Here is a 23,227-nt window from a genome sequence, read left to right on the forward strand (position 1 = left end):
GGCTTTGATACCCTAATAACAGGGCTGAATATATCAAAGCTTGATGAGCTCATGATGATCAGTCAGCTATACTGGTTTGATCATATTGCAAGGAGCGATTCTTGGATAATAAAATGCAGAGACCTTGAAGTGGAAAGCTGGATGACCCAAGAAATCTTACAAACCATAAAAAAAAAAGATCTTAGACCAGTGGTTCTCAACCAAGTGGAGGGAATTCCTCACCTGAGGGGACTTTCAGGATATCAGAGGAGTGGGGGAGGGGTCATCACACATTGACATGAACTGGATCAAGAATATAAAAAACCCAAAAAAAACATGGTATGTATCGATCATTGTTACTGAAATATCATGTTGGTATTTTCTCTCCGCTCGTGCTTGTATTGAATGTTATTATGTTAGTATCTACATAATATTCTGCTTGTTCCTTCTTAAGTGCGCATGTTACAGTTTTAAAAAGCCAAATACAATTTTTGAAGGGAAAGCTGCTTCAAAAATGGCCAAATTCACAAAATTTGGCTTTAAAAGGCCAATCTAGCAACTCTTGATGAGAATATGAGACTAACTTCTTGTTGATATAGTTCTGTTTTCAAATATCATTATTGTCATAATGGTGTGAGAATGAGACTTGTAATTTCGATGTCAAGCAATTCTTCACAGAAGAAAGAAGTCAGCGATACGTTACATAAAAAAAATAAACGATTATACAAAAGAAACCGGGGAAAACAAAGAACATTGTCTGCTAAGAAGTGCTGGACTGAAGGAGTAAATACAAAATCGTCTCTTACAATATGATTTTATTATTTGTATTGAACTATGTAGCACAATATTACTTTGTTAGTATTTATTAGTACTTATCAATTTCTCTCATTTAGGTTAGTTCTATATTTAAAATACAATAGATAATATTTTCATAGTCTATTTTTTTTTTTTTTTTAATCAAGATAGTTTCAGATACAATAAATAAAAATTGCCATTTCCTTCAGGAATATACTAGTTTTCCTGACATATAACATCTTTATTCCTAGCCCTCAAGACAAACATTAATAAACCGACTCTTACACATACTTTTGGTACACTTTTCAAACAGAGCCAAATGTGTGAATTGCAAATGGAATGGAAAAATGATAGCGTTTACTCACCCAAAATACATCATAAATTAAAAGACCGACGAGAAGGAGTGTGGAGACTTTCAAGCTCGGAAGTCTGACTAAAGCAATGAAAGCCACACACAATCCCATGCCAAGCGCTGAAAAGAAAAATGCAGTTACAAAAATGTAAAATGAAAATTTAAAAACAAAAAAGATTTGCAAAACAGAAAATGTAAAAAATTACTTTTACGTTTAATTCTAAAAATAGTTTTTACTTTCATGTTTTCTTAAAGGAGAAAAAAGCAATTTGGATAATAAACAAAAAACATTAAAAATTCCGGTATCGTTTATCACATATTAGCAGGATTACCAGACATTGTCCAGGAAACATGGATAATAAGATGAGTTTTTTTTTTTTTTTAAACTTGCATAATGTCGTCCTTTTAAAACTTCTCACCTCTCTGACTGCCGCCCTCTCTTTAACTCTTTTGACTATCTACGTCCAACTGCTCCTCTTTCTGACTACTCCCTTTTGACGTCTCCTTCCAACAAGTCCCCACTTTCTATATCACTCCCAGACTTATCCTCCTCTCTCTATCTCTCCCTTAGATGAATCATTCTATATTGTATAGATGCCTGAACACCAGTTTGACAATCAGCACTTCATTGGTATTGCAGCCAATACAGCTACTGTCTTTCTCAACTGCGCTGCACACATAACAGCCTATGAATTTGCAATCAGGCAGTTGGGAGGGGGGGGTTAGTGCACATGTTGGGAATGGTGAAGTCGTAGAAGTTCTTGAACAGACACTTCTGAGATTTCCCCCAGAAGGGTCGAGTCCTACTGTCACATGCAGTACCATCTGAATTTAGCACATAAAACAGTGGACAGCAACACAATATAGTTGTCTGAATGGAGTCTGCATTCCTTTTCAAAGATGAGGGAGGAAATGTGGTTTTCACTGGAAATACATCCAAACACCAAAGTTTTAGAGAACTTGGTCTACATGATGCGCAGAGCTTTGTATGAATTGTAGGGTAACCTATGTGTTATGCAACCGATTCTGGTAGAAGTTTACTCATCTAAGAACCAGAGGATATCCAGATGGTTAGGGTTCTCTTCAGTCTTGATGGCGAGTAATTAGCCCTTGCAACTCTTGTATGAAGAGTAGTGAAGAACATGGTTTAGTGCTTTCTTTATAGTTGCCATTCAGAGGATTATTTCTTTTGTCAGAGTTTGTACTGCTTTGCTTGGATCTTGTCACTCCCCCCCCCCGCCATTTTTTTCAGCTTTTCAATCAATTTCATTGTGTGGACAGTCAGAATGTCTGCTATGATTTTTCTTATTAGTTACAGGGTTCGTATAGATTTTCACTACCTATTTTTAAAGATTTTTCAAGGATTTAAAAAGTTTTTCAAGGCCATCTCCAGACAAAATTCAAGTTATTTTAAAACAAAATTTGAGATTTATTTTACAATCCACAGCGATTCGAAAAAGGTATCAAAAAGTGAAATATACAACAAATAAATGTTACCATAGCCAATAAAAGTGACTTTGCAAATTACCTACATCATTTTTTGTTTCATCTCAAATATTAACTCTTTATTTCCAACAAAGATTGCTGCCATCATTATTCATTTTTGCCGTTGGACCTTGTTTTTGATTATTACTTTTTGTATTCGCCTTTGAAGAGTCCTGTCAGGGCAAAGAAAGTTTTTGTTTTTAGGGGGAGGTCATTTTATTTATAGTGGCCACCATTACCCTTCTCCCACGAACCCAAATTAAATCCTAAATGAGAGCAAAAAAAAGAGGCAGACATGACCCCCCTCCACACACACACCAAAAAAATGTGAGAAATAAAAATGACCCTCTACTCTAAAACAAACTTCTCTTGCACAGATGGAACTCTCTAATGGGTGAATCCACCCACCCCAAATTGTGATATCAAAAAGAGACCAGCCAGGCCACAGCCATTTTGCTTATAAATTTAAAAGCCATAAAGAGAGTTAATATTTAGACTTTTATTGGTTATTTATTTGTTGTATATTTGATCACTTTTTCGAATTGGTGTGGATTGTAAAACAAACCCAAAATTTGACATATAAACAATGATATAATAAACCAAAATACTTAACAGTAAAAATCATTTCCATTTATCTCTTTATTTCATGAAGTAATTTTAAAGATCAGTTATTTACATGAAATGCTCTAACGCGCAAAAGACTGGTTAACTATTTACAGCTTTCATTCATTTAGTGTATGCCATGTAAACGATTTCAAGGCACTTTCACCCATTTTGCTCAAAACAAATACCTTTTTATATACACAACTGGCCTGGGTGCCTGGCATTGCCCAGGTGTTTGGAGGTGTGTGTGTGTGTGTGTGTGTGTCGAGAGAAAAAAAAAAAGTAGCAGTAGGTAGGCAGGCTCGAACCCATACCGCAAAGAAGGAAAAGAACATGAAAAAAAAAAAACATGACATCTTTGTTGTTGCATCCATCACCAAACCAGAAGTGACAAAGGTTTAAATTAAGGCTAGACAATAAAAAAGAGGGGATGACTTTCGAAAATATTGGCAAAAAAAGCGATTCCTACTTGTAGAAAAGTGCCCAGTTGAGGGTGAAGGAATTAATCTTTTTAGCCAATTATTCGATATTTGTCATCAGAGACGTCGAGCTTCAAAATGACACCAATCTTGTCAGGATCCGTCGCCTCTGTTGAAAATTTTTGCGAGACATACATACATACATACATTCAAACAGAAAGGCGAGATTTATATGATAGACTAGCGGAGGAGGGGGGGGGGGTTACCTGGCATTGCCCGGGTATTTGGAGGTGTGTTGTTTGGGTAGATCAAAACATGGCCGGGTATTTGGAGGTGTGTTGTTTGGGTAGATCAAAACATGGCCGGGTATTTGAAGGTGTGTTGTTTGGGTAGATCAAAACATGGCCGGGTGTTTGAAGGTGTGTTGTTTGGGTAGATCAAAATATGCCGGGTATTTGGAGGTGTGTTGTTTGGGTAGATCAAAACATGGCCGGGTATTTGGAGGTGTGTTGTTTGGGTAGATCAAAACATGGCCGGGTATTTGGAGGTGTGTTGTTTGGGTAGATCAAAATATGCCGGGTATTTGGAGGTGTGTTGTTTGGGTAGATCAAAACATGGCCGGGTATTTGGAGGTGTGTTGTTTGGGTAGATCAAAACATGGCCGGGTATTTGGAGGTGTGTTGTTTGGGTAGATCAAAACATGGCCGGGTGTTTGGAGGTGTGTTGTTTGGGTAGATCAAAACATGGCCGGGTATTTGGAGGTGTGTTGTTTGGGTAGATCAAAACATGGCCGGGTGTTTGGAGGTGTGTTGTTTGGGTAGATACAAATATGCCGGGTATTTGGAGGTGTGTTGTTTGGGTAGATCAAAACATGGCCGGGTGTTTGGAGGTGTGTTGTTTGGGTAGATACAAATATGCCGGGTATTTGGAGGTGTGTTGTTTGGGTAGATCAAAACATGGCCGGGTATTTGGAGGTGTGTTGTTTGGGTAGATCAAAACATGGCCGGGTATTTGGAGGTGTGTTGTTTGGGTAGATCAAAACATGGCCGGGTATTTGGAGGTGTGTTGTTTGGGTAGATCAAAACATGGCCGGGTATTTGGAGGTGTGTTGTTTGGGTAGATCAAAACATGGCCGGGTATTTGGAGGTGTGTTGTTTGGGTAGATCAAAACATGGCCGGGTATTTGGAGGTGTGTTGTTTGGGTAGATCAAAATATGCCGGGTATTTGGAGGTGTGTGGTTTGGGTAGATCAAAATATGCCGGGTATTTGGAGGTGTGTTGTTTGGGTAGATCAAAATATGCCGGGTATTTGGAGGTGTGTTGCTTGGGTAGATCAAAACATGGCCGGGTGTTTGGAGGTGTGTTGTTTGGGTAGATCAAAACATGGCCGGGTATTTGGAGGTGTGTTGTTTGGGTAGATCAAAACATGGCCGGGTGTTTGGAGGTGTGTTGTTTGGGTAGATCAAAACATGGCCGGGTATTTAGAGGTGTGTTGTTTGGGTAGATCAAAGCATGGCCGGGTATTTGGAGGTGTGTTGTTTGGGTAGATCAAAACATGGCCGGGTATTTGGAGGTGTGTTGTTTGGGTAGATCAAAACATGGCCGGGTATTTGGAGGTGTGTTGTTTGGGTAGATCAAAACATGGCCGGGTATTTGGAGGTGTGTTGTTTGGGTAGATCAAAACATGGCCGGGTGTTTGGAGGTGTGTTGTTTGGGTAGATCAAAATATGCCGGGTATTTGGAGGTGTGTTGTTTGGGTAGATCAAAACATGGCCGGGTGTTTGGAGGTGTGTTGTTTGGGTAGATCAAAATATGCCGGGTATTTGGAGGTGTGTTGTTTGGGTAGATCAAAACATGGCCGGGTATTTGGAGGTGTGTTGTTTGGGTAGATCAAAACATGGCCGGGTATTTGGAGGTGTGTTGTTTGGGTAGATCAAAACATGGCCGGGTATTTGGAGGTGTGTTGTTTGGGTAGATCAAAATATGCCGGGTATTTGGAGGTGTGTTGTTTGGGTAGATCAAAACATGGCCGGGTATTTGGAGGTGTGTTGTTTGGGTAGATCAACACATGGCCGGGTATTTGGAGGTGTGTTGTTTGGGTAGATCAAAACATGGCCGGGTGTTTGGAGGTGTGTTGTTTGGGTAGATCAAAATATGCCGGGTATTTGGAGGTGTGTTGTTTAGGTAGATCAAAACATGGCCGGGTGTTTGGAGGTGTGTTGTTTGGGTAGATCAAAATATGCCGGGTATTTGGAGGTGTGTTGTTTGGGTAGATCAAAATATGCCGGGTATTTGGAGGTGTGTTGTTTGGGTAGATCAAAACATGGCCGGGTATTTGGAGGTGTGTTGTTTGGGTAGATCAAAATATGCCGGGTATTTGGAGGTGTGTTGTTTGGGTAGATCAAAACATGGCCGGATATTTGGAGGTGTGTTGTTTGGGTAGATCAAAACATGGCCGGGTATTTGGAGGTGTGTTGTTTGGGTAGATCAAAACATGGCCGGGTATTTGGAGGTGTGTTGTTTGGGTAGATCAAAATATGCCGGGTATTTGGAGGTGTGTTGTTAGGGTAGATCAAAACATGGCCGGATATTTGGAGGTGTGTTGTTTGGGTAGATCAAAACATGGCCGGGTATTTGGAGGTGTGTTGTTTGGGTAGATCAAAACATGGCCGGGTATTTGGAGGTGTGTTGTTTGGGTAGATCAAAACATGGCCGGGTATTTGGAGGTGTGTTGTTTGGGTAGATCAAAACATGGCCGGGTATTTGGAGGTGTGTTGTTTGGGTAGATCAAAACATGGCCGGGTATTTGGAGGTGTGTTGTTTGGGTAGATCAAAATATGCCGGGTATTTGGAGGTGTGTTGTTTGGGTAGATCAAAACATGGCCGGGTATTTGGAGGTGTGTTGTTTGGGTAGATCAAAACATGGCCGGGTATTTGGAGGTGTGTTGTTTGGGTAGATCAAAACATGGCCGGGTATTTGGAGGTGTGTTGTTTGGGTAGATCAAAATATGCCGGGTATTTGGAGGTGTGTTGTTTGGGTAGATCAAAACATGGCCGGGTATTTGGAGGTGTGTTGTTTGGGTAGATCAAAACATGGCCGGGTATTTGGAGGTGTGTTGTTTGGGTAGATCAAAACATGGCCGGGTATTTGGAGGTGTGTTGTTTGGGTAGATCAAAACATGGCCGGGTATTTGGAGGTGTGTTGTTTGGGTAGATCAAAACATGGCCGGGTATTTGGAGGTGTGTTGTTTGGGTAGATCAAAATATGCCGGGTATTTGGAGGTGTGTTGTTTGGGTAGATCAAAATATGCCGGGTATTTGGAGGTGTGTTGCTTGGGTAGATCAAAACATGGCCGGGTGTTTGGAGGTGTGTTGTTTGGGTAGATCAAAACATGGCCGGGTATTTGGAGGTGTGTTGTTTGGGTAGATCAAAACATGGCCGGGTGTTTGGAGGTGTGTTGTTTGGGTAGATCAAAACATGGCCGGGTATTTAGAGGTGTGTTGTTTGGGTAGATCAAAGCATGGCCGGGTATTTGGAGGTGTGTTGTTTGGGTAGATCAAAACATGGCCGGGTATTTGGAGGTGTGTTGTTTGGGTAGATCAAAACATGGCCGGGTATTTGGAGGTGTGTTGTTTGGGTAGATCAAAACATGGCCGGGTATTTGGAGGTGTGTTGTTTGGGTAGATCAAAACATGGCCGGGTGTTTGGAGGTGTGTTGTTTGGGTAGATCAAAACATGGCCGGGTATTTGGAGGTGTGTTGTTTGGGTAGATCAAAACATGGCCGGGTATTTGGAGGTGTGTTGTTTGGGTAGATCAAAACATGGCCGGGTATTTGGAGGTGTGTTGTTTGGGTAGATCAAAACATGGCCGGGTATTTGGAGGTGTGTTGTTTGGGTAGATCAAAATATGCCGGGTATTTGGAGGTGTGTTGTTTGGGTAGATCAAAACATGGCCGGGTATTTGGAGGTGTGTTGTTTGGGTAGATCAAAACATGGCCGGGTATTTGGAGGTGTGTTGTTTGGGTAGATCAAAATATGCCGGGTATTTGGAGGTGTGTTGTTTGGGTAGATCAAAACATGGCCGGATATTTGGAGGTGTGTTGTTTGGGTAGATCAAAACATGGCCGGGTATTTGGAGGTGTGTTGTTTGGGTAGATCAAAACATGGCCGGGTATTTGGAGGTGTGTTGTTTGGGTAGATCAAAATATGCCGGGTATTTGGAGGTGTGTTGTTAGGGTAGATCAAAACATGGCCGGATATTTGGAGGTGTGTTGTTTGGGTAGATCAAAACATGGCCGGGTATTTGGAGGTGTGTTGTTTGGGTAGATCAAAACATGGCCGGAAATTTGGAGGTGTGTGGTTAGGGTAGATCAAAACATGGCCGGATATTTGGAGGTGTGTTGTTTGGGTAGATCAAAACATGGCCGGGTATTTGGAGGTGTGTTGTTTGAGTAGATCAAAATATGCCGGGTATTTGGAGGTGTGTTGTTTGGGTAGATCAAAACATGGCCGGGTATTTGGAGGTGTGTTGTTTGGGTAGATCAAAACATGGCCGGGTATTTGGAGGTGTGTTGTTTGGGTAGATCAAAACATGGCCGGGTATTTGGAGGTGTGTTGTTTGGGTAGATCAAAACATGGCCGGGTATTTGGAGGTGTGTTGTTTGGGTAGATCAAAATATGCCGGGTATTTGGAGGTGTGTTGTTTGGGTAGATCAAAACATGGCCGGGTATTTGGAGGTGTGTTGTTTGGGTAGATCAAAACATGGCCGGGTATTTGGAGGTGTGTTGTTTGGGTAGATCAAAATATGCCGGGTATTTGGAGGTGTGTTGTTTGGGTAGATCAAAACATGGCCGGATATTTGGAGGTGTGTTGTTTGGGTAGATCAAAACATGGCCGGGTATTTGGAGGTGTGTTGTTTGGGTAGATCAAAACATGGCCGGGTATTTGGAGGTGTGTTGTTTGGGTAGATCAAAATATGCCGGGTATTTGGAGGTGTGTTGTTAGGGTAGATCAAAACATGGCCGGATATTTGGAGGTGTGTTGTTTGGGTAGATCAAAACATGGCCGGGTATTTGGAGGTGTGTTGTTTGGGTAGATCAAAACATGGCCGGGTATTTGGAGGTGTGTTGTTTGGGTAGATCAAAACATGGCCGGGTATTTGGAGGTGTGTTGTTTGGGTAGATCAAAACATGGCCGGGTATTTGGAGGTGTGTTGTTTGGGTAGATCAAAACATGGCCGGGTATTTGGAGGTGTGTTGTTTGGGTAGATCAAAATATGCCGGGTATTTGGAGGTGTGTTGTTTGGGTAGATCAAAACATGGCCGGGTATTTGGAGGTGTGTTGTTTGGGTAGATCAAAACATGGCCGGGTATTTGGAGGTGTGTTGTTTGGGTAGATCAAAACATGGCCGGGTATTTGGAGGTGTGTTGTTTGGGTAGATCAAAATATGCCGGGTATTTGGAGGTGTGTTGTTTGGGTAGATCAAAATATGCCGGGTATTTGGAGGTGTGTTGTTTGGGTAGATCAAAACATGGCCGGATATTTGGAGATGTGTTGTTTGGGTAGATCAAAACATGGCCGGGTATTTGGAGGTGTGTTGTTTGGGTAGATCAAAACATGGCCGGGTATTTGGAGGTGTGTTGTTTGGGTAGATCAAAATATGCCGGGTATTTGGAGGTGTGTTGTTTGGGTAGATCAAAACATGGCCGGATATTTGGAGGTGTGTTGTTTGGGTAGATCAAAACATGGCCGGGTATTTGGAGGTGTGTTGTTTGGGTAGATCAAAACATGGCCGGGTATTTGGAGGTGTGTTGTTTGGGTAGATCAAAACATAGCCGGGTGTTTGGAGGTGTGTTATTTGGGTAGATCAAAATATGCCGGGTATTTGGAGGTGTGTTGTTTGGGTAGATCAAAACATGGCCGGATATTTGGAGGTGTGTTGTTTGGGTAGATCAAAACATGGCCGGGTATTTGGAGGTGTGTTGTTTGGGTAGATCAAAACATGGCCGGGTATTTGGAGGTGTGTTGTTTGGGTAGATCAAAACATGGCCGGGTATTTGGAGGTGTGTTGTTTGGGTAGATCAAAACATGGCCGGGTGTTTGGAGGTGTGTTGTTTGGGTAGATCAAAATATGCCGGGTATTTGGAGGTGTGTTGTTTGGGTAGATCAAAACATGGCCGGGTGTTTGGAGGTGTGTTGTTTGGGTAGATCAAAATATGCCGGGTAGTTGGAGGTGTGTTGTTTGGGTAGATCAAAACATGGCCGGGTATTTGGAGGTGTGTTGTTTGGGTAGATCAAAACATGGCCGGGTATTTGGAGGTGTGTTGTTTGGGTAGATCAAAACATGGCCGGGTGTTTGGAGGTGTGTTGTTTGGGTAGATCAAAACATGGCCGGGTGTTTGGAGGTGTGTTGTTTGGGTAGATCAAAATATGCCGGGTATTTGGAGGTGTGTTCTTTGGGTAGATCAAAACATGGCCGGATATTTGGAGGTGTGTTGTTTGGGTAGATCAAAACATGGCCGGGTATTTGGAGGTGTGTTGTTTGGGTAGATCAAAACATGGCCGGGTATTTGGAGGTGTGTTGTTTGGGTAGATCAAAACATGGCCGGGTATTTGGAGGTGTGTTGTTTGGGTAGATCAAAACATGGCCGGGTATTTGGAGGTGTGTTGTTTGGGTAGATCAAAACATGGCCGGATATTTGGAGGTGTGTTGTTTGGGTAGATCAAAACATGGCCGGGTATTTGGAGGTGTGTTGTTTGGGTAGATCAAAACATGGCCGGGTATTTGGAGGTGTGTTGTTTGGGTAGATCAAAACATGGCCGGGTATTTGGAGGTGTGTTGTTTGGGTAGATCAAAACATGGCCGGATATTTGGAGGTGTGTTGTTTGGGTAGATCAAAACATGGCCGGGTATTTGGAGGTGTGTTGTTTGGGTAGATCAAAACATGGCCGGGTGTTTGGAGGTGTGTTGTTTGGGTAGATCAAAATATGCCGGGTATTTGGAGGTGTGTTGTTTGGGTAGATCAAAACATGGCCGGGTATTTGGAGGTGTGTTGTTTGGGTAGATCAAAACATGGCCGGGTATTTGGAGGTGTGTTGTTTGGGTAGATCAAAACATGGCCGGGTGTTTGGAGGTGTGTTGTTTGGGTAGATCAAAATATGCCGGGTATTTGGAGGTGTGTTGTTTGGGTAGATCAAAACATGGCCGGGTGTTTGGAGGTGTGTTGTTTGGGTAGATCAAAATATGCCGGGTATTTGGAGGTGTGTTGTTTGGGTAGATCAAAACATGGCCGGGTATTTGGAGGTGTGTTGTTTGGGTAGATCAAAACATGGCCGGGTATTTGGAGGTGTGTTGTTTGGGTAGATCAAAACATGGCCGGGTGTTTGGAGGTGTGTTGTTTGGGTAGATCAAAATATGCCGGGTATTTGGAGGTGTGTTGTTTGGGTAGATCAAAACATGCCCGGGTATTTGGAGGTGTCAAAGAAAAAACAAGTTTTAGTAAGAAGGTAGGCTTGACGCGAAGGTGGAAACCATCTCTGCCACGAGGGGAGAGGAATTGATAAGCATGTTAAGTTAATGTTTATAAATTGAAATTGACAGGTGCGAGGAAGTTAAATCGCGTGATGTCTGGAGACCACCGGCCGTGGGCCAGGGAGGTGCCTATTCGAATTAAGTTTTGCTTTTTTTATATTGGAAAACAAAAGCAACACGCGATGATCCAAAAATATGGAATATTTAGCTTCTCAAAGTCGGGCAAATTAAATAGACAGGCGACCCCGATTGTTAACTCGTTGATATTATGATTTAGATGTGATACAAAGTTTTAAGAATGAGGGAGCCGAGCAAACAGCCCTTGGAAAAAAGCCTTTCGCGGACATACAAAATGTGTACACACATACACACACATTTTACCTTTTATATTTATAGATGATATGTCTGGTGGCAATCATGTTCACATTCCCTGATCTGCTCATATTTGGCCAACCAAGCATGATTAAATGTTATTTTTTCCCCCATTGTAGATTGGTGTAGTATGCTTTTAAATTTCGATTTTCTGGTATTGTGGATACAAGAGTTACATGCTTTTATCACAAAACTACCCAATGTTCTATGGAAAACATCAGATGTTTCATGATAAAGGGAAGCAACTCTTGTAGTCACAATAATACGATGCAATTTCAGAACAATGTATTTTGATTTTATTTTCAATATTTAAAAAATATTTTAATGGTATTATTTATATATATATTTTTTTATTAATAAACTAGCAGGGGTGGCTGGCATTGCCCGGGGTGTTTGGAAGTGTAAAAGAACAAAAAAAAAAAGTGTTAGTAGGCAGGCAGGTTTGAACCCGTGACGCGAAGGCGGAAAACCTGAGATCTTACCGCTGCGCTATGACAACAAAGGAAGTGAAAAGGGTTTAAATTTAGCGATGTCAATCAGAAACTGTTGACTCACTGATAATTAGGTCAGGAGTCAGGGAAGAAATGAAATATCTCGTGGTATTTATTTTCTTCACCATGAAGTCGTTCCCAGCTCTCAGGTGTCAAAATGAATAGCAATTGTCTGATATGAGGGGTTTTCTTCACAGTGATCAAAGCTAATTGCTTTCTGGACGTCCCCGGCACGAAGCTGGAAAACTGCCTTCGCTTTCGTTAGCTTCACTTTTTTTACAAAAACCACGAACAAACACGTGAAAAGGCAGAATAGTGGGAATTTTATAAAATAAAAGTCGCTTTCATTTTTTTTAATTTTTTTTTTTTTACATGGAGGTCACCACTTATCAAGGCCCGGAAGCCACTCTGGGATAAGGGTTATTGCGTGTACAGTAATCAATGGTATAGTACTGTAGTAATCGTTAGTATTGGAGATTTGATAAAGTGTCTTAAGGGGGCGATTTTTCAAGAATTTGTTTATGCTGGACTTGAAGACATCCAAGTTGCAGTCAGGTGGGAAACAGGCAAACGAAAGAGAGTTCCACAGGCGTTCACTTCTAAGAAAGAAGCTTTGTTCATGGAATCTACATTAGCAATGAAAAAAGTGATTTCTGTGTGCGATGGCAGCAACACTAGGTGTATCAGAATTTGGGGGGAATTTTTGATACTTCTTACACAAAACTGCGAATAAAATATAAAAAAAACTCGTTATTTCTCTTTTAAAAGTGGGTTGTTTATTTTCTTTATGGATTATACTTCCAAAATAAACTATTTAAGTTGTTTAAATAATAATAGATCGGAGATATTATAATCTAGAGAAGATATAAAAAGTTCTATGAATTAGTGCTCCCCTCCCCCCAAAAGCACACCCCGACAAAAACCTTTGTCGGATATACAAAAAAAAAAAAAAAAAAAAAAAAAAAAAAGCACACACATATTTTCAATTTTATATAATAGATGAAAAATAATTTAATACTATTTAATTTGACACAAAGAATATAGTTTACAAGAAAGTTTCCATATTTTCAACGTAATAATAGAAATAAGGCCTTTTCAAGGCAGAAAGTCAAAATTCAAGGAATTTTCAAGTTTGTACGAAACCCCCAAGTTACTACTTCTACATTTCAGTCACATCAATTTTGTATTAAACATCTTGTACATGTGTTGCTTCTTTTATTATGTACTTGCATATTACAGCAATTATCATCATCTAGTCATAGTAGTGCCACGGTTCTTCCCGACTCATAATACCACCTCACTCTACTCCCCCTCTACCACTAGGTAGGTCTTTATAGGTACAAGTTCTCTGCTAGTTGCATGTTCTGCGTGGTTTCTGCACTGAATCACATCCATGTTTTGTTATCCACTAGGGATGGGATGATTCCAGTATTTTTCCCCCTGATTCCGATTCTTTCTAAATCTCTACATATTTAACTATAAAGTTGTTATTTTTCACGATCACCATAAAAACACATGTTAAATGTGCAGATATTTTCTTAAACGTAAGGATACACTTGTGAGGGATGATCTATCGATTTTAGTTTTACTAATAGGTTAAAGTGGATAGATATTCACTATTTTAGTATTACTATCAGCGGTAGAATATTTTTCTTTAAAGAAAATCAAATTAAATTAACCAAATTAAAAGAATCATTGTTGGCATCAGAAAATAGGCACAAATTTTTTCCGATTCCCCAAAAATTTCCGATTTTTTTGATTCCCAATTCCGATTCCTTGACCCAACACTAGTATCCACCAAAGAACATCACTGACGATTTAATTCCTAGCTCTCCAGCAGTCACCAGTAAACCTTTTTTTTTTTTTCACTTTGAACAAGGATGAAATTTGAGAAAGGTGTCCATACTTGAGTGTCGGTGTCTTAAGAAAATGTTAAGAGCAGCTCTTAACATTCTGGTGCACACATTGTCAATTTTCTTCTCCGATCTTTTGTAAAGTCCACATGTTACTCCCACATACCAGAACTGATGTAACAGCAATTTTAAAAATATTAAAAACTAGAAGATATACCCGGCATTGCCTGGTATTAAATGTAATGTAAATTCCTTAAAAATAAAATAAAATAAATAAAAACAGCAATAGACTGAAACATGTGCATGCAAGTATGTTTTTTGGAAACATTTTACTTTTTGTACGTAAAAAAAAAAAATTACTAAAACCGAGATCGAAACCAAAACTTAGACAGTGAATCAATTATGATAACCATTAGGTCAGCTTAATATGATCTTAAAAAAAGTGTTTCCAAATCTACTTATTCTTAACTTAATGTGAACTAGTCGCGCATGCGCAGTTGTGAAACAGTTGACAAACAGATAAACCCCCAAGTACCAATTTTTAAATTGTGACATCTTAGTAGACCTTTTTCCGGATGAAAACTGATCAAAAAGTTTTTCACATGTTTAGATATCCTATATACCAAATTTCAAGTCTGTAAATCAAAAATTTGTTGAGTATATAGGTTGAGAAGTGTCCTCTCTCTCTCACACACATTCTCACTTTTATAGATATAGATTTGCTACAGTTGAGAATCTTGTTAGAATCTCAAATTTTTTAAAAATTTAAGTAAAAGGAGAAGTTTACTTACCATCCATAAGAAGCCAATGACCTGTGAGTACCCATATACACACAATGAGAAATGAAAGACAAAACGACATGATCTCTGCTGCTGTGAATCGACCACAAATGCCAAATGAAATTCTGAAATAAAAATTGCATTTTTTTTTTTAAGAATATTTCGTAATTCACTGTAGAAATATTTACATTATATGCAGATATGAACAAGCTATAAATAAACAGGTGTGACATACTGCTAGGATGAAATAAATCCTTCATTCTTATAGGCCAATAAAAGATCGAAGGAAGTTCAAACAGAAAATAATATGAAAACATAAAACTATCAAGAATAAAGTATTTCACATTTTATTAAATAAAAAAAAAAAAAAAAAAAGATCAATTTTCAATATTTTGTGGATTTGTCGACTGGAATTCAAGTTGCATCAAGAGATACTGCATTGCTCCTATTAATACTCTTGTAGAAAGTATGAATGCATGTATATTCATTGCAGCATTCGCAATTAAATAGTAGGGTAGACTGAACTCTCCAATCTTGGTTGTACAACTACTTTAGGAGAAGGAAAACTAAATAAGTGATAATCTTTTTCTAGTTGTCCAAGTATTACATACAGCATAACCATATTGATACACTGATTCTCATTAGATCATTAAAGTTAAGCCACATTGAGTCTGGTAATTACCAAATGGGTGATCATTTGGGAATACTAGGAATTGTATGCGAGAGGAAGGCAACACCTTCCTAAAAAAAAAAATCATTATCACCCCTGCTGACCAGGATATACATATGACTTAGAACTACTTGCAATTATAAGCTACGGTTCCAGGTGAGCATTGTCTAAAGATAGTGGTTTCAATCCTACCTAAAGCAGGCCAGAGGATTAGTTGTCAAAAAACGTATTGAAACAACTATGGAAGGCCGTAATTACTAGAGATACAGTTACAAAGCTCAGCATTCCTATTCCATTGTGGTTAATCACCTGGAGAAGGCCAGAGGATGAGTTGGCCGAAACGTGGTGAAACAACAACAACTATGAAGATGAGGACAACAGTTCAAACACACAAATAAACACACAAACAAACAAACAAACACAAATTACTCATCTCAAAGGATTCCAATAAAAATATAAAATATAACTGCTTGTAAATTTAATATTCCCTAGAAACTTCCTCATTTGGAGGACCTCAACAAACCCAGGATGAATGCAGCGTGAGGTACACCAGTATTGCGTCCTGTTATCCTAGACTTCTCATAACCACTGGACTCAAGTAATGCTTGTTTAAGAGAGATTGTGTAATCTTTGTGTACTCTATAGACTCCCTACACAGGCAGCTTTACAGGGGGTATCCATTGTCTCCTGAAACTGAAAAGAGGCCTCTGACGTTGTTTAAGAATAGTAGACTTTATGTTTCCAGAGTTGTGTTCCAGTATAACTTATGTTTGACAGACCACAATTTTAAATTTAGCAGAAAGTGGAGAAGAGAATGGAGTTCATTACCATCATTTTCAGTTTAACAGCCATTTTACTTGTTGACATGTGTTGGATGGCTTAAAGAAATTTACTACCAAACTAATTTATCTCTGGCTTAAGTACATTTCATTTCCTGTTTTCTTGGAATACAGCATGCACATGCCTGATAGACTCTTCCTTTTGTTAACAGTGATAAATGCTCTTCTGGTTAATAAAACGCAAAATTTCTCTGAACTTATTTGATAGTTACTTATAAATCCAAGGATCAATCAAATGTTTTATGTGGACTTGATATTGCAGACTGGAGGATAACTTCAATAAAACGGACAAACATGTTTTAATGTACCACATGCATGAGGCGATCATTTTATTTACATTAGGGAGACTAGCCAAAAGTAGCCCCCCTACAAAAATTTACAATGGAGAAAGAACAAAGGGCAGATAACTAATTGCTCGCTATATAGAATAATTTGATCCATGTACAAATATGAAAAAAAGGGAGATAACTTGAAAAAAATGGGAGGGGGGTAGTTAGCAGTCTTAAGAAATAGATAACTTCAACACTTACTCCATCTATAAAATGAGGCAAACTTCTATGTATCAGAAGTATATAACGAACCCTATCACATAAGAACAAAACGTTTTTTATAAAAACGAAAGTATCTAATTACTCACGCCATATCATATAAGTGAAAGAAAGTTGGACAATGTCAGTGATTAAAGAAAAACAGAAAGCTCTTTGGGTCCTGGAAAGTCTGTCAGCAGTTATCTTCAGACGAAGATAGTTGTTGCTAGGATGTTCTTCCTTATTGCTTTCAGGGTTCTCCCTGCTGATCAACCGTGATTCCAAAGGGAGCTGACGTAGCCCTTCAGGAGAGATGAAATCAATGTACCCTGTAAGCTGATGGGTCAGTGTGTAAACAAAACATTTTTCCGCAAGAAAAAAAAAAAATGTCTGTATTCATGACAGCTACACATCCACTCGCAACTCTTACAATCACACTAGCACCTGCTTCACCCTGTACTCCAATGTTATCACAAATGTAATAAAACTTTGACAACCTCTAGTGTTGCTATCCAAATATATGGTTCAAATGAGTTCTCATCCATCACCATTGTCTTACATTTCTTGTATATAAGCTGGTTGTCCTTTCCCAAACTACCAGTTAAAGGTTATATTAAAGAGCAGTTAATATATACCGACAGATGGCCTAAAAAGCAAAGGCATCACCATTAATTGTTATTGTTCGCCTGAAAGGTAATAGTTTAAGTGAAATTAATGAATGTTAAAGAGAGTTGCATAAAATAGAGTTTGATTTGAATTTATAATTTTACTCCTAAAACCTATGTTGGTATAGAGCTATACATGAACTCATCAAATTTCAACACGCATTGTTTATATGAAAGGTGGAATGTTAAAGAGAAAACGCATTAAATTACTTACTTTTGCCCACTTGAACATGGCCGGATCATGTATTGACACATTGGTAATAATAAGAATGCAAATGCAACTGTAGCCAATACTGAAAATAAAAGAGTCCATTAATTAGAATACACACACAAAAAAATACAAATGATTTTAGAAAACTAAAAAAAAAAAAAAAAAAAAACAGATTTTAGAAAACTAAAAAAAAAAAACAGATTTTAGAAAACTAAAAAAAAAAAACAGATTTTAGAAAACTAAAAAAAAAAAACAGATTTTAGAAAACTAAAAAAAAAAAACAGATTTTAGAAAACTAAAAAAAAAAAAACAGATTTTAGAAAACTAAAAAAAAAAAACAGATTTTAGAAAACTAAAAAAAAAAAACAGATTTTAGAAAACTAAAATAAAAAACAGATTTTAGAAAACTAAAATAAAAAACAGATTTTAGAAAACTAAAATAAAAAACAGATTTTAGAAAACTAAAATAAAAAACAGATTTTAGAAAACTAAAAAAATTAAAACAGATTTTAGAAAACTAAAAAAATAAAACAGATTTTAGAAAACTAAAAAAATAAAACAGATTTTAGAAAACTAAAAAAATAAAACAGATTTTAGAAAACTAAAAAAAATAAAACAGATTTTAGAAAACTAAAAAATAAAACAGATTTTAGAAAACTAAAAAAAAACACAGATTTTAGAAAACTAAAAAAAAAAACACAGATTTTAGAAAACTAAAAAAAACAGATTTTAGAAAACTAAAAAAAAAACAGATTTTAGAAAAAAAAAAAAAAAGACAGATTTTAGAAAAAAAAAAAAAAGACAGATTTTAGAAAACTAAAAAACAGACGATTTTAGAAAATAAACAATTTGGGGAAATAAAGCATGATTTTAGAAAATAAAAAATTTACCCCACTAGATAAGCATATAATTGGACACTAAAACACTAACAAATGTTTGAAAAAAATAATATTTGTTTTATCATTTTTCTTATTTTCTATTATTAAAGATCATATTTTTCAATGTCAGGTTACTTTGTTGATTTATTATATACTAGCGAGGGGTGTTTTTCGGGGTATGTGAAAAAAAAAAAAAACAGGTGCCCGTGAAAAAAAACGAAGCCCTCATGACGCGCAGTTGGAAAATGGTAAAGTGTTAAAAAAAATATGTGCGCGTTTTTGATTGACGTGACGGCAATAGGTATTCAGCAGTAAGCATTTTGTGCGGGACAGTTTTGAATGAGGTGAATAAATCTGTTTGTTTGTTTTTAAAAACCCGCTCCCTGTTTATTAGGATGATCGAAATGAAAGCTACAGTCTGATATGATGAAGTCGACATTGAACAAACGTTACTTAGCTCTCTTGAGACAACTGGCTTTTGGCCTGTTGTATTTATTTGCTTCCCCACTGAGCAAATTAGGCACAAGGCCGTTTTAGAGTCGAGTTTTGTTTTTTTTTATACCGAAAACAGAATGTAACGCGTGCCGATGCGAGAAATATGGAATAATTAACGTTTGAAAGTCAATAAAATTAAATAGACAGGCGAGCTCCGTGGATAACTCAGATATTACAATTTATAGATGATATAAAAAGTTTTAAGAAGTTGTGAACCGAGCAAGCGCTTCTCTGAAAGAAGCCTTTTGTGGACATTGAGGAAAAGCGTACATACATACATTTTCGCTTATTTATATATATATATATATATATATATATATATATATATATAAAATTTGTACGTATGTCGAACTAAAACTACGCAAGACACATTAACAAATCTGATATAGATTTTTTCTCAGAGAAAATGTAGCAGTTTTTATTTTTTCATATTTATTCTTTTTAGAAGTAAATGTAAAAAAAAAAATAGTTGGGTGAGGGGGCATTTAACAAGATTTTTTTTTTTCTTTTTAAAGTAACAAACTAATCTGAGAATTGCTGTGTTGCTGTTGGGCTGAACTATGGTTCTGTTCAATCCTAGGAAATCCATCCTCCCAGACTTTACATTCTGTCTGAAAAGTGATTAGTTTATTGCTAATTGTCTGAGGCATTCATGCCAGAGAATGCTTGAATTATGTGTCCCCCCCCCCGACAGGATGCATTTTTTCTTTTTTTTAAATAATTTTTATGTACACAGATGCATGTGCATATGTGTTGTGAAAAGAACAATCATGAGAATAATAGTCCAAATAATACAGATTATCAATCCTCATCTAAAAAAAGCAATTCTGAAATATAAATAAACGTTTATTTTTGGTTTGCTCATTAGAGACAGATGAATAAGTACAGGATTTGTTCAACTATAGAAACTTAATAAAAAGAACATTTTCTCTAAAAATAAAATGTAAGATTTTCAACCTGAAGGGCAGGAAAGACAAGAATAGCAAACAATTTCAACAAGTCTCGTGTCATTTAGTTGTTATATACAAAAAAAGACAAATGTAAAGAATTGATAGTACTTTGAATGATTCTTTTTTTCATTTCCTTTTTTTTTTTTTTAATCAACTTTTTTCTTTTTTGGGTATGTACATAAGTCAATCCATTTTATTAATGCGTTTGTTAAATGAGTGGGGGGGGGGGAGCCTTGCCAAAAGGACATGCATTGAAAAGGTCAGCAGAAAATAGATCAACAAAATTGAGCGAAGATGATGACTAAATTGAAAATGTACAATACAGCATTGCATTCAACTGAGAAGTTTTAGTGAAAACAGAAATACAAAAGACAAAGTCGAACACTAATAGGATCTTATGTGCACATACATTTCTTCTGGTACTAATATACCCCTCCCACTATAATAAAGAGCATCATTTGTAAACAAATATATAGCAACCCTATCACAAGATGTAAATCTATTGCCACAATTTTTTTTTTGTTTTTGCTCTCTATACCGATTTATATTTTTATTTTATTTATAACCCATGTTCCTGTTTGGGACCTTTTTTTCTTTCCCCTCTCTTTATGTGATAAGGCATAATCACGTTGACACACCGGTTCCGCTGGATCACCCAAGTTAAGCAATGTTGAGCCTGGTCAGTACTAAAATGGGTGACCATTTGGGATTTCCAGGTGCTGTATATGCTCTCTGCTTACCTCTGCATTGTTTCCAGTCGTCCTGGACTTCTCCTTGCCACTGGACCCAAACTCAGGTGTGGTTAGGGATTGCGTAACCCTTGCCTCACAATTACATGTACAGCTACCCGTACAGGTGGTATCCTTTGCCTTTCAAGACTAAGCGGAGGCATTGTGAGCTTCGACCACTCAATTTCAACCACTAACATCTTGAATATTTTTAACATTGACATCTTTAAAAGTCTAACATCAAGCTCCTTACTTTCTAATAATCAGTTAAAAAAGAAAAAGTCAGTTGGTGTTTGTTCTCCTTAGGTGGCCAGAAATGACTAGCATTTTTTTTTTTTTTTTTTTTTTTTTTCAAACTCATGATAACTCTTATAAGACTTACAGTAAATAAAACAAGCTGCAATCTTTGGTATTAATTTAGAAAGAAATCCTTCTTTCTAAACAAAAAGCAGCAAGTCCAAATACTGGTGGAGCATAAGTTTTTTTCCTCTGTCATTTTTGTCAGATGTAAAATATTCTTTTATATATTTCAATACACAAATGAACTATAAAAACTGATGAACAATGCTCTTAAGAAGAGGAGTGGTCTCAGCAATAATAACAAGTACAGGTTCTGCCACACAAAGAGAGTGTGAGCCATCTGACATCCAGTTGTAAGCTTCTGCTGAGGGGCAGCTACTCTACAGTGCAACACAATGGAGTGTGTAAATATCTTCACTGAATCATTTGTAAAAAGTTGAATATCGAATGTAGCAGCAAGTCCTGGGAACATGTTTACCAGAAAGAACAGTTGGAAATAAGTCATACAGCATCCACCATAACTATACAATTCCTACAGTGACGTACCAAGAAAATGGTGCCATATAACCTGACATAATGATATGGGGCAAGAAAGAGAAATAAGCTATCTTAGAAGTTAGTGTTTCCAATGATGCTGGGCTAAACAAAGCTGAGAAAGAAAAGTCAAAAGGTCTTATGCATGACATAACTGGAATCTTAGGAAGATCCCCATCATTCCAGTAATTATAGGAGCAACCGGACTCATGAAAAAGAATTTCAAAAACTACCTGGAAAATATACCCAGTGAACAAAGTGCAAGAGAGATACAAACAATTGCCCTTCAAGGAACAGAATCTTAAAAGATCTCTCTGTTGGAATGTAGGCCATAGCGGGTGAATGTCTAGTATCTGGTAGGATGCCTCATTCCCAACCACAACAAAACGAGAAAAAAAAAAAAAATACAAAGAAAAATAAGCTAAAAACATCATTCAATTTGAAAGAAATTTGAGTAAATCTGCAGTTTTGTGACCTAAACCATGCATGGTTAAAACTGACTGCGAGACTAATTTGCTTTAATTAGAAAATAATACATTTATATAAATAAAGCAACGTTGCATGTGGTGTGACATTAGAGTTAAATGGTTGATCTAAGAGTCAAACTAACCATGGAACTTGAACCAAATTTCTCTCAATGTTGCCTTGCAGGAATATGTGGTTTGACTTGCCATTGAACTGAAATTTTATGGAGATTTTAAAAGAATCTTGGCATATAGTGGGAGAAAAAGATACTTTTTTAAAGTTTGAGTTCTTGTGTACTTGTTATTTAAATATCTAAAGATGATCAAGAACTCATTTATTTTGGTTTGTTTTATGGCATATCAACCGTTTGAGTTATTTAATGCAAAATCCAATCATTTTGAAAAATATTTTTATGCTTTAAGTTCTTTTCTATCTCCAAACATTTATTCACGGTGTTTAGTTTGGTTGTTTTGTAGAGGAAAATTGTTTTTTGTTTTTTACTTTGCAGAACATGATTGAGTTTTTCAAAGATAATAGTTGGTTTGTTGATTGCCTTTAATGGCTTATCACCCTCTAAAGGGTTATTTAAGGCAAGAAACGTTTTCGCTGTCTTAAACCTATTTGATTTAAAAGAAAAAAAAAATAGCTCATAGGGGATCCTTTTAAAAACAATATTTTCTTTTTCCTTTTGTTATTGTTTTTCAAAGTAAAATATTGTCACTTTTTTGAAAAGTTTGTTTTCAAAAGTAAAATGTTTTAAGTCACGAAACCAGTGTCTTCAGACAGGAAACTGGGGAGGGGGGGACGACTGTTGCTTTTGCTTTTGGCATGACAGAACATGATTAAGAGATAAAAAAAAACAAAAAAGAACTCTAATGTACAGTGCATTTGAGTCAAGAAACCAATATCTTCAGACAGCCTGCTCTGGTAGCACCAAGGCTTGTTTATTTTGAGACATTCTATATATAAATAATGAATAAAGTCATGATGTTGGGTTCAAATAAAAAAAAAAAAAAAAAAAAAAAAAAAAATAGGCACAATAAACTGAGTCCATTTTGCTTATCAATATTTTCATCAGATTACAATGATTTTATTCAACTCTTTCTAGATGCATATATTTTTTAATTATACATGTTTTATATATAGATTTGCCCAGCAGAGATGTTATCCATAGAAAAAATTCCTTATACTGGTATGATTATGTGTGGAGCATTCTTCCTTTTGAATAAACCATTGCCGAATCAAGGATGTCTTGAATTCGTACGAAGGTTGGTTGCTTAAGGCAAACTTGGAAGTCAGTGATT

At 37.2% G+C, this 23,227-nt stretch overlaps 1 protein-coding gene across 3 annotated transcripts in view; it reads right to left on the bottom strand.

Annotated features, from left to right (window-relative positions):
* LOC145296798 (signal peptide peptidase-like 3) overlaps positions 1-23,227 on the bottom strand; it is a 344,500-nt gene that overhangs the window by 34,496 nt on the left and 286,777 nt on the right. For all 3 annotated transcript variants that reach the window (XM_080142870.1, XM_080142879.1, XM_080142889.1), the window contains 3 exons: positions 17,577-17,655; positions 14,674-14,786; positions 1,140-1,246 (listed from right to left, as the gene is read on the bottom strand). In XM_080142870.1, the coding sequence (XP_079998996.1) occupies positions 1,140-1,246; positions 14,674-14,786; positions 17,577-17,655 (299 nt within the window). The remainder of the gene's footprint in view (positions 1-1,139; positions 1,247-14,673; positions 14,787-17,576; positions 17,656-23,227) is intronic.

Source organism: Euprymna scolopes, chromosome 2 (genome assembly GCF_053919585.1).
Source record: "Euprymna scolopes isolate OS-2025 chromosome 2, ASM5391958v1, whole genome shotgun sequence".
Lineage (NCBI taxonomy): Eukaryota > Metazoa > Mollusca > Cephalopoda > Sepiida > Sepiolidae > Euprymna > Euprymna scolopes.